The 12,950-nt window shown below is 43.8% G+C and overlaps 1 protein-coding gene across 1 annotated transcript in view; it reads left to right on the top strand.

Moving 5' to 3' along the window:
- ARHGAP31 (Rho GTPase activating protein 31) overlaps positions 1-12,950 on the top strand; it is a 529,796-nt gene that overhangs the window by 321,085 nt on the left and 195,761 nt on the right. Inside the window, exon 5 of the mRNA XM_078656718.1 lies at positions 6,208-6,315. Coding sequence (XP_078512844.1) covers positions 6,208-6,315 — 108 coding nt within the window. The remainder of the gene's footprint in view (positions 1-6,207; positions 6,316-12,950) is intronic.

Here is a 12,950-nt window from a genome sequence, read left to right on the forward strand (position 1 = left end):
GCCTTGATAATATGCCCCAAAGTCTTCTAAACCTTTCTTTTGAGCCAAAATGGTGCGCTAACCCAAGGCCAGCATAGCGAGGACAATATCTTTATTTCTCCTCTTTATTTCCTCTTTGCATGTGTGATGCATTTTGCTGAACACATACAAAGAGGAATGAGCCTCAAATTATCGTTTTTGTGCAGCAAGATTTGCTGCCTGCACAAAAGCTATCTTGACCACTGTGCAGGTACCCTTGCCCCAAGACACAAGGGTACCTATGTTGGTGTTAGAATACGCCAGCGCTACAAAAGGAGAACTGCATCAAATCTTCGAAAATTTGGCACTGTTCTGCTTTCTCACTTTTACTCAAGGGCAGTAATTTCTTTGGCTGACCTGTGTTGCGTGAAATGTTAGTAAATATGCTCCCAATGCTGAAAACCTTAATTCCACCTCATGCTTCTTTTATCCACCATCCTACACTTCCTGTCTCTTTTTCTCACACTTGCAGTTTTTTTCATCCCTGCTTTCCCTCTATGTTGCTACCTTGTTCCTTACTTTCCTTCAGAACCTTCATAAGGGAGAACAGATGGGACTATTCACCCCAGAGAATGCTCTTTTCAGGGCCTAACACTGCTACATTTATTTTTATAGCATAATAGCTGGTCTACTAAACTATTTGGTTTTCCTGTAAACAAGCGCGAAATATAGAATGAAGCTGTGCCCACTTTTATCTACAACCTAATAAGGGAGTACACGGTAGGTCCAGGAGGACCGGATCCAGGGAAGATATTCATGAACATTGCTGACTATGTAAATGAGTCCACCAGATGGTGATGGAAGAATAGTTGCAACAAGTCTAACCGCTGGTAATTGCTTAGGGTAGAACTCCAACCCATCGTTCTCTTGCTCGTCTTGCCAACTCAGTGTGGACCCACCCAAATGCAAATCACTTTTGAACCTGCTTCGATAGCAACAGTCCAGCCCGAACTGCCAGGACCTCCCTGAACCAGAACACAAGCAAACCAAGACCTGCTTCTCCTTGTCGGGTGTAGCTTGGTTCCTTTGGTATAGTGAGCACGGGACCCACATCTGAGCAGACCCTTGGCTACTTAGGATATTGCAACAATCACACAAAAGGTGATGGAAGGAATGCATGCAATAAATCTAACCACTGCAAATCTATTGGGGTAACATTCTAAATCATCGTTCTACTGCCCACCAGGCCACTTCAGTTTGGACCAAGCTATACGCAAATCAGTCTTGACCCTGCTCGAACAGTCGAGCTCAAGCATCCCAAGACCCTTTCTCCCTGATTGGGGTTCTTCAGTCTGGTGTAGCTAGGTTCCAATGTCATAGTGAGCATGGGGCCCACATCTGGGCATACCCTTGGCCCCTTAGAGCATTACATTAAACACAAAAAGGAGATGCGAGGAATGCTTACAATAAGTCTAACCATTGGGAATTTAACTGGGTAGTATTCCAGCACATCCTTCTTTTACCCACCAATTCAGTTTGCATCCAGCTGTATGCACATCAGTCGTGACCCTGCTCCAATAGAAACAATCCTCCTCAAACTGCCAGGCCAAGTCCTTCTGAAACAGTGGGTTCACCTTGATTGAGGCCCTTTGATTGGGTGTAGGTTGGTTCCAGTGTCACAGTGAGCAGGGGACCCACGTCTGGTCATACTCTTGCCCACTTAGGGCATTACATCAAACACGCACAACTTGATAAGAGGAAGGGCTGCAATAACTCTAACCACTGGCAATCGCTTGGGGTATCATTCCAACCCCATCATTTTTTTGCTCACCATGCCACCTCAGTTTAGACCCACCATATGCAAATCAGTCTTGACCCTACTCCAATAGGGGCATTCCAGCCAGACCTGCCAGGCAAGGTCCTACTTGAACCGAAACACAAGGGGCCTGATTCACAGAATGAACTTAAGACTCAATCCTAAACTTACTACTATTTTGGTATTCACAGAATACACTTACTACTTTTGGCATTCACAGAATGAACTTACTACTTTTGGTATTCACAGAAGTTAGGATTTTGTCTTAAGTTTGTCTTAAGACAGACTTAAGACAGACTTAAGACAGACTTAAGATAGACTTAACACAGACTTAAATCAAAATCCTAACTTCTGTGAATACCAAAAGTAGTAAGTTCATTCTGTGAATACCAAAAGTAGTAAGTGCATTCTGTGAATGCCAAAAGTAGTAAGTGCATTCTGTGAATGCCAAAGTAGTAAGTGCATTCTGTGAATGCCAAAAGTAGTAAGTGCATTCTGTGAATACCAAAATAGTAGTAAGTTTAGGATTGAGTCTTAAGTTAATTCTGTGAATCGGGCCCAAGGTGCCCAAGACCGATTTTGCCCTGACTGTGGTCTGCAGGGAGGTGTTGGGAATGTGACCCTGATCTGGACATACCCCTGGCCACATAACCCCTTCGCCGCGGGGCTAATTCCCCCGCGGCGCGGGGGGGAGGGGTCCGCGCGCGGCGCCGCGGTGGTCATGACGACCTCAGCTCATCATGCAGCACGGTGGCGCTGTGCTGATGACGAGCTGAGCTCGTCATGACCACGCCCATTCCAATGGAACGCCCAGCACAGTAGGGGAATTATCCCCGCATGGGCATTCCGTAACGGTCATGACGAGATCAGCTCGTCATCAGCACAGCGCCACCGTGCTGCATGACGAGCTGAGCTAGTCTTGGGCACGCAAGAGGTTAAGACATTATATCAAACATTGTAAAGGTTAGCATGGATGTTTCACACCTCTGAACTAAATCATTGTCTTAGTTTATTTATCGGGAATATGGTGGTCGATATATGGGTTCCACTCTACGCAAACTCTTCCATGGATGCTGGTTTCCACGCGCTGGGCTCTTACCTCCTATATATGTTGCCCTTATAGAAGGGATGGCTACTTATAAGCTGTTGTGCCAAATTAAAGGCGCGGCAACCTATGCGCAATACATTTGTTGTCAACCTAAAATCTAATGTTCTGCATCACACAAAACTCCCAGACGGATCCTGCGATGCCAACTCCAGCTTGGTTAGAAACCAGTGCCCTAATTGGCAGGAAATGGCTTCTTCTGCACACAAACACCGTTTCTATGGCGATCCATCTCTTTAAACATATGTATGTACAAAAACACAGACCGGCTTAGTAACAATAAATCAGGCGCCCAGGGGGTCGCATTCATGCGTGTTTGGCGCGGTTCCAGCCTGTGCCTCTGGTTCTCAGCCTTCCCCTTGGTCAGGGATTGCGAAACACACACAAACAAGGGAGCGAGGGATGAAATAACAGCTCGGGGAGGAGGGCGGGGGGGGCAGGGGGTGAAATGAGAAGCAAGGCCGGAAACCTCGGAAAGACTAAAAATTAAAGAACAGTAAAAGGCTGAAAAAAGCAGATTTGAGACCATTCCTGAAACACGAAATGTTGTCAGTTCTGCTGTCCCAAACTCACCAGGAAAGTACTACCAGATATGTAGGCAATAGTGAATGGAGGGTGGGGGCTGACATCACATCCTATTGCTCCCTGATGATCCAGCAGGAAGTTGAAACACACATCCTTTGACCCCCTAATGCTAGGCTGTTGGCAACTCGAGATTCCTGCTTGTTACTAAACAGTATTAGCAGCTGTGGGTATGTAATGGTATTTTTAGCTCAAAGGTTGGACACGGCACTGCACATCACAAAAGCCACCGTTTCCCACTTTGTGTTTTTTAAACTACAAATGTTTGCTATCAGACCTGCTGCGCAATAAGAATAAGTGTCGGTGCTCAGCACCGGAAAACACATGCACAAATTAAGCACTGAAAATTCCAACATTTTGGAAATTCTTTTCTGGACTCTCAATTGCACCTCCTCACCAAGCTCACTGCTCACTTTACTTTCATACTTTACATGACTGACACCTGTGCTGTCTTCCGACACATGCTCTGGAACGTTCACTGCCTTACCCATGTTTCAGATGTTCCCATCACTCAAGTTGATCACCATAAGTCAAACTCTTTTCTGAAGTGGTCATAAACATCCTAACCAGTCTTCCATCACCTATTAAACTAACCAGTCATGCCCCTTCGGCTCCGTACAGCCTCCTTGCTGGCAGATTTCAGAAAGAGACTCAAGACCTGGCTCTTCGACTGAGACACAGTGTGCATAGACCACGTGGGGTGACGGTGGTGCACTTTACAAATACTGTTTGATTGATTTATGCCAATCTCACGCTGATCCCGTTACAGCACAAAACAGTTACCACCTTCACTGTCCAGTTCTCAGCTCCTACTCCCCACGCTATTCTGGGGTGAACGTGCACTTTACAAATACACCTGTTATGTTATGTTATGTTATGTTATGTTATTCAAACATCCCCATGTTCCATTTACTTGGCACCCAGCTCTGTCTCAAAATTCCTGCTGACTTCTTACCCTGCATCATCTCCTATGGGACATTGGGACACATTTTAAGGGTTTTTGATGCAATAATCCTATAGCATCATTTTGTTTCCTTCCAGTTTCCCCCTTCACACAACACCAACGGGCGACCCTCTGAGTGCACGATTCCACCTTTCAACTTGGCTTTTCTTTTGAGGATAATAAAGAATTACTGCTAAGACTGCTTCACACTCTTCTGTCACAGGAATTCTCTCATCGAGCCTGGCTGGTGTATATTATCTATAACCAACTCCCTTGGCAAAGCCTACTTTGATAAATAACTCTTCCAAGAAGAGTTCCAGTTCCAGCATTTAGCTGATTACCAAATTTGACCTCAAGCCACCGAGAATAATAGTCAGCTTCCGCTGATACATAGGACAAGATTCTAGTGCTCTATATGGCCCCAAGATGTAGGACGCTATCTTCTCCCATGAACTATCTGGAGTGTCCACCGCAGGAGTAGGATATACCATGGTTTGAGATTTATCACTTCATGAGCCGCATATGAAAATCTTGACTTTCCCTTCCACACTTGGGTCCATTCCAGGCCATCAGAAATCAGGGTGTAAGTGTTGTTTAAGAGCCCCCACTCTGTCTCTCTTTTCAACACTTTGGACCACTAGTGGCCCTCTACTAAACAGAAAATTGCCAATTATTGGTAGTTGATCCACCAGTCTCATATACAATGAGAAATCTCCTTGAAGATGCGTTTTACACGGCTATCCTGTTCCCCGATATCTATTCTGCACCTCACACCACGTCTGACATGAGATTCCTTCTAACCCTTCCTTATTTGTGATGGAGTAAAAAACATTTGCTACGGCAACACACAGCTTTCTTCCAACCCATGTCTCAGTTGCCTTGCTAATTTTTGCATTTGGTGTCAAACGGTTTTAACACTGGAACAGCCACCACAAACTTTTTAGGTTTCAAAACACCGTCTCCCACTATTGGAATTCCACATATTTTTTTAACAAAATCCTCCTTTTCGTGATCTTTTCAGCAACACCATATATACATCCTGTATAGTATTCTTTCAACCCTAAAAAAGATCATAACTGATTATCATTTTTTGATATAACTGGAGTAGATGGTTTTCTACCTTTGTTACCCACACAGCTCCCACATAGCCAGTAGTAACCGGTGCGTTGATCCTGGAAGATGCCCAATTACAGGTTTAGCAAGTTTCCACATCCCCAGGAGTAAGAGGCACAGCTGTCACCCACATGCCACATTGCAGGTATAGCTACCACCCAGATGCCTTCACATACCCAGAAATCAGTACAGCTAGACATCCAGGCCCCACTACCCCCTCTTCCATCCCCCAGCAGACAGCTGTTAAATCTAACATCTGCATGGAAGAATGTAGGGGCAGTCTGCGGGCTATATCCCATTGGTTATGCTCCTCAAAAATGTGGTTATACTGAACAAACAACTCCCTAGCCTATTCTCCCATCCTGTCCATGTAGGTGAACCATAGATTGTGTTGTTTACAAAATAGTCCAAGTTCACTCTGATGCTAAACACAACATTGATGTTAATTACAGACAGGACCAATTCTCAGGCAAGACAGGATGAGCCGGTCTCCTGAAGCCACTTGAAGAAGAGCCTAGTCTGAACCTGCAGGCAGAAAATACTGCTGCTGTGGTGGGGGGTTGAGTGGGCTTTCCATAAGCAACTTTATCCTAGATAGCAAACATCCTTGCACCAGACTTGTGTATGTTGTAGATAAAACTGCAGTAAATAGTGATTAAAAGGTTTTCCCTCTCTTCCCATCTTTTGCAGGACCCTGGAATATCTCAGCAAGCACCTGTCCAACATTGCGTCCTTCAGTTCTATGACCAACATGCACTCCCGGAACCTGGCCCTGGTCTGGGCACCTAATCTCCTGCGGTAGGCCACCATCGCATGTTATTTACCTTTTACTTATATCTGGGGTTTAATGCAAGCTTCTCACTGATACACCGGTCGGGCAGAAGAGTATACAACTCCTTCTTAAATATATCAGTGAAAAAAATGTATAATGATAAAAGAATGGGAGTCTGAGAAATAGTTGTCTTACTTGTTTTAATATGGACTTTTAATCATTTTGGTCTTATATATTATGATAACTAAGAAAAGTACATGTTGCAAACTGTCACCTAGGACTTGCATAGATTTCCTCATGTATAGAAATCTACAAAAATCTCACACTCCCAGGAGCTCTTCAAATTCCCTTGTCATTCTCGCGTTGGTTCTTTGCTGGTGAAAAATCAGCAGGTTTAAAGTAAGGAAAAAATTGTTAATCGGCTTATTCTTTTTTTCAATATGCAAAACATGTTTTGTGCTTGTGCTGTGGTTCCTTGTTCCATACACAAATTCAAATAGGTTGAACTGAAGAAGCAGGGTATTCCACTTAAATGAAGATGCTGGCTATTCTCCTCAAAGACACTGGCTATTCTAATTAAATAAAGGAGCTGGGTAAATATTTTTTAGTAATGTATTGGGAGTGAGTAGAATTTCCAAATGGTGTTTCCTCAGTAGGTGCACCATTTTGATATATTTATAATAGCCGGGCCATTTTGCCACTGAAGTAAGTATAGACAGCAATCCATTGATCGTAAGTAATGAAAATCTAACTATGAGTGTAGTTAGTCGGTGACTCTCGAAAGACAGTGTGGTACTTAAGGTGGTATAAATATGGCGACCAAGCTCTTGTAAAGAGTTTCCACTGCTGACTCTAATGAAAACTAATATAGGGGTACCAGTGGCCAGCACTGTATGCTTCGTCAATGCCTCGTTGACGAAAAACAATGCCCTGACAATTTAAGCATGCAATGAATAAAAGGAGAGAATAGCGAAGGCCAGTCGGATAAGATAAAGTAAAGAGAGAATGGGGAGCGCCAAACAGTCAGTCGAGACAGGGATCAATCAGCCTAGACATGGATTAGTGGACTCGGCCAGACCCTGACATCGGTTTGGTAAACAAGGGCAGAGGGTTACTTTTTAACAGAAAAGACACGTAGCAGCTGGAAAAGGCAAAAACACTCCGTTCGCCGTGCTGCCTGAGTGAGGGCAACACAAAATGGCAACGGGACTCAAAATGGCGGCCGAATACGGGACGAAGTCGAAAATCAAAGAACCTCAATGGTAGTTACTAAAGAGATGAAACAAGACCCTACTAACCCAGCAATTCTCTGTCTTCTATCCAGATTTATCTTTGGTGTGAAGACCGTGGAAGCAGGGGGTACTGCTCAATGGAAGGATGGCTTGAGAGTAACTCTGCTGTGTGATTTGCAGTCTGGTTTCCATCCATTAAGAAGGACGGGCCGCTTTGATGTCTATTGCAGAGTCTTTTCTAGGGTTGTGAGATTGAGATTGATTGGCAGCATTAATACTATTAGATTTGCAGATCAATTCTCCTCGATCTCTTGATCGTGGGTTAAACGTCAGGAAAGAAGCCTTGGAGCGGGTTAGGTTCGACCTGACCGTAAAAGCCGAACAATTAGTTCGGCCACGCAGGGTACCAGTGGCCTTAGAATTCCACCAGAGCTCAGCCCTGTTCCCCTGGTATTTAATGCTCAGATTCTTCACCTGCCTCGATTGATCCAGGGGCCTAAATCAAATTTAAATCTGGGTAAATTCTAATAGTAATATTACAATTCCATTATATCCTATGGAACTTATAATACAGCTGACGGTATATCCGTTACGTTTGTGAGTATACCATCCGCCAAACCCGGAATCAGGCCTTTAATGTTTTATATGAACCGTAACTCACAACCTAGTCCCACAGTATCTTTCTGATCTGGTGCTTTACACACTGTTGATGAGGGTTTTGCTGGCCTCCATAAGCCAAATAGTGCGGTATTGAGGTGTGAACAGGTAGACTTGGTTTTAAAAGGGTAATGATGCCCAGCCTATATCACTTGAATGCATACCTGAAGGAATCAAATGCAACATATTTTTAAATATAAACTAAACAAACCCAAAATGGCATGATGAACCTTTCTGGGTGTTTTGGGTAGTCTGACTCTTTGACCCAAGACATCTCATCTTGTTTGGGACACTGTTTGTACTGTGTTTGTACCCCCTTGGAGCTTACCATGTAAAAAGAGGAATATTACTAGAGTTTTGTTTATATCCATTTGTTGTATATTTTGACTAATACAGGAGTGGATGAAGGGGACTTTGTACAGTTCTGAGAATTGTTCAATATGTTATTTATATGCATCTTGAGATTTCATGTGCTCAAAAATGTGTGTGCCTGATAAATGTAAATTCATAATGATTAATTATTAATAGGAATAACACTACTACTACTAATAATAATAATAATAATAATGTAGTTGAAATCTTACACCAAAGATATTGGAATGCTCATCAAACTGGCACTTGTTGGGAGCCTCCAAGATTGTGCTTAAATTTTTCATCAACTTTTTCCCAAATGTTATCTTTCTAATCAGTTGCAGTGAATTCTTAGTGATAGAATAAAGCCATTCTGACTTCATGCCTTAGACTCAGCTTGGCTATGAAGGGTCTCATCACTGGATCAGCATCCTTTGCATTAATGACAGCTCCACAGTTATTGTCCTGGGATCGGCCAGGGCTTGGGGCTGCCCACTGAGTCTCCCTCCTTGGCAGGCAGCAGCTTACCCCAGTTTGAGCTTCTAACCCTGCGGGAATCCGCACAGGCCACCCTCAAGTGCAGCTCTGGTCCCCCCTTGCCATGCCTGCCTGCCTTGCTTTTAGTGATGGCTGCTGAGACCATAAACTCTGTTTTCAATGCCATATTTATTTTTATTTAATACATTATTGGACACTGCCATCGTACCTAAGGTATTGAAGCGGGTGCTAAAAGAACTATTGTACAGGCTCTGATCACGTCTCGCCTTTACTATTGCAATGTCCTGTATCTAGGGGTGACTGCAAAAAATCTTAACATCTTGTAGAAGTTCAAAAATGCCGCAGCCCGGCTTATCCTGAATATCCCAAGGAGGGCTTTGGTGGGAGAAGCTTTGAAGGAACTGCATTGGCTCCCTATCCGGGCCAGAGTCACCTTTGAGGCCCTATGCTTTAGTCATAGGATCCTTAGGAAAAGGAGGCCGCGTTTTCTTCTTCCCCTCCCGGCAGTATACCAGCCTGCTCGTAATCTGAGATCGTTGGGCAGTGCTAGATTGACTGTGCCCAGGGTGTGGAAGGCACGGGCTGGCGGGAGATCCTTTGGTTTCCTGGATCTGAGGACATGTGAGTCTGGATCTGAGGACGTCTGAGTCTCTGTTCCGCAAGAAACTGAAAACCTGGCTCTTCTGTCACCCCCCGGGAGGGCTAAAGTTGAACCAGAGAAGCAGGCAGTCCGTCGTGAAACAACAGAACCACATAACACGAGGACATGATGTTAATGCCTCTGGTTCTACAATTTAAAGACTAACTATAACCAGAGAAGTGAGCAGTCCTTTGCGGATCACTAGAGAAACGGAACCTAACCCTGCAAGGACAAGACTTAGGCGCCTCTGGATTTTAACTAAGTAAAGAAGACCAGCAATATATATTTTAGGCACAACAACTCTGAATTGATTATACGCCTAGGTACCTATATCTACAGGAGTACCATACCGGATACACAATCCAGAGATACAGCCCCACACAATTGGCATTCAAAAATGGTATAATATAGAAATTCGAGCTAAACATACGGACTCCAAGGGCAATTATATAGACCCCAACACCACGACAGAAACCAAAAGGTGTCTTGATAAAGGTGGACAATAACTTGGAAAACCACCGAAACGCGTCGACGCTTCACCCAGTATAATTCAGGATCTCGACATCTTCGCTGAAATATTGTATTATAGTACATATAGCTTAGGTGTTCACAATAGAGTCCGAATATACAATAAGTATTGCACAAATTTTATGTCTTACTGTTTTTTCTGTCTTTTGTGATTCAATCTTGCTGGCCAAAATTGAAACCTTTTTTATTGTTTTATTGTTTTATTAATGCTGAGTGGGTTCCATTTTTGGACCACTCTCTTTTTAACATTTGTATATTTTCAATAAATCGTAAGAATTCTTTATATATACTTGTATTGTGGTATTGCTTTTCCCTGACCCTTTTTGGCTTCTCCTAATCATTCTCACTCAAGGGAATATTTCTAGTTCATTGGGTAAAGTAGTAGGGTGCCATCAATGTGTGGATGTCCGTGCTGGATGGTGGTTAGCTTGGGAGGGTCGCTGGGGTTCATTTATGTCCTAGCACGGGGACACTCCAGTTGGAGTAACCATAGCGCTTTATAAGCTTCCTAATAATAATAATAAGAGGTTTTTTTTTTAAAGGATTTTTATACAGCGCGAACATTACCCGGTATCTGGTATCAGAGCACTTTACATAGCACCAGTTGCATTACATGAGGACACATTCATTTTTGTTTGGCAGGGTGAGATTAAGTGATTGTTGTTTTTGCATTTGTAACCCTGAGTGGGATGGGTATGCTCAGACGTGAGTCCCATGCTCTCCACACCACTGGAGTCAAGCTATCCTGGCTGATGACGGCTGATAGCCAGAAACCGGTCCTAGGATGCTTGATTCCGGTCCAGAAAAAGACATGACTTGGCAGTTCGGGCTGGACATTTCCCATGAGGCACAGGGTCGATGCTGATTTGCATATGGCCATGTCGGAACTGGGGTGGTGTGGAGTGCAAAAAAACGATGGATTTAGGCCCAGATCTCTGTACTGGGGTGAATGTATGACATTGATCTGCATTCTGTCCATCAATTGTTGTTTTTGAGATTAAGTGATTTACCCAGAATCACAGGATGTTCAGCGTCATTGCTGAGACTCGAACCCAGTTCCCCAGATTCAAGGTCGACCGCCATAGCCATCAGGCCAACTCATATCCCTTTTTAACAGCTGTGGCCGGTAGTGGGAGTACAGGCCGGGTATTTGGTGATGCAGTGCGCGCAACGAAATTCGTTTTATTTATTTATATGTTTACTTACCTGTTAAGGTTCGTAATCCATACATTACTACCCCCCACCCTGCCCCTCCCCACGTCACTGCCCGGCAGGCACTCCCACTACCTACTGTGGCTGCTTTGTGAGCCACTTTTTAAAAGCCTTCCTCGAACCCTACAGTTCTTTCAACTTTAGATCCATCTCTCTCTTCCAGCTGCATAAAATTGTTGGAGAAAGTGATTAGGAAACAACTCTCAGCATATTTACAACAGACAGATTACTGGCACAAGGGATCGAGCATGAACCCTGGCTTTTTGGTTTATTGACTACCAAGAATCTCCCACTTGCCACCAAGGACAAAAGGGGTCAGATGTCAGACCTTCAAGATGCTGCACACACAATGTGAGTGGTCCAAGTTCTGTATCATTTCATGTCTCCTCATCCTCCCTGCCTGCTTCCCCGCCTAGAAAATCAAAATGATATGTTACTCCCCTCATGCAAAGTCACATTCTCCAATTTAAATATATATTTGAAAAAAATGAATTGCGCTTGCATAAAAATATCAGCAATATTTTCACATTTAGCAATTGCTCCTCCTTTCATGGGTTGCCGTAAGATGAAATGCTGAGCGCACCACGTCAGGAATGGACATTTTGAATCAGCCCAGGTGTGAACCAATGTTATACTTTAACTCTGAACGTCAGCTCTGTGTGTTCAGCGCCCTCTAGTAAGATCCGACTGTAGCCTGCAGTTTATAAATTCAAATCCCTTCAGAACTGACTCAGCTTTTTATCCACTTAAAGTCGATAAAAAGGAGTACATTCTGTTAGGGAACATTACCGCCTATTAGGTGCCAGGGGGAAGCGTAGTTTGTGAAGTTCCGAATATAAATGGACTCTGTTATTCAATGAGTCAGAATATATTCTTGACATACATTTAAACACATCCAGTCTCGAGCCGGTCAGCACATTTTGGTACAAATTATTAGCAGAGCATGACATTGACGTGTCTGTTCACACAATATGTCTTGAACCCTCCAGAACTGACAGGGAGCAGTAGAGAGCTCGCGCTCTGGAGAACTGGGGCATATTTCATTAAAACCTGCTTGGCTTAGCTTTTCTGTCCTGCTGCAAAGAACCGTGGCTCACAGGTCCTCTTGTGCCACAAGTTAAGTATCACACATTCAAGCTCTCAGGTCCTCTTGTGCCACAAGTTAAGCGTTGCACATTCAAGCTCTCAGGTCCTCTTGTTCCACCAGTAAAGTGTCACACATTCAAGCTCGCCGGTCCTCTTCAGCCACAAGTAAAGTGTTTCACATTCAAGCTCTCAGGTCCTCTTCTCTTGTGCCACAAGTAAAGTGTTTCACATTCAAGCTCTCAGGTCCTCTTGTCTTGTGCCACAAGTAAAGTGTTTCACATTCAAGCTCTCAGGTCCTCTTCTCTTGTGCCACAAGTAAAGTGTTTCACATTCAAGCTCTCAGGTCCTCTTTCTTGGCCACAAGTAAAGTATCACACATTCAAGCTCTCAGGTCCTCTTGTCTTGTGCCACAAGTAAAGTATCACACATTCAAGCTCTCAGGTCCTCTTGTCTTGTG

This window comes from Lissotriton helveticus, chromosome 8 (genome assembly GCF_964261635.1).
Source record: "Lissotriton helveticus chromosome 8, aLisHel1.1, whole genome shotgun sequence".
In the NCBI taxonomy this organism is placed as follows: Eukaryota; Metazoa; Chordata; class Amphibia; order Caudata; family Salamandridae; genus Lissotriton; species Lissotriton helveticus.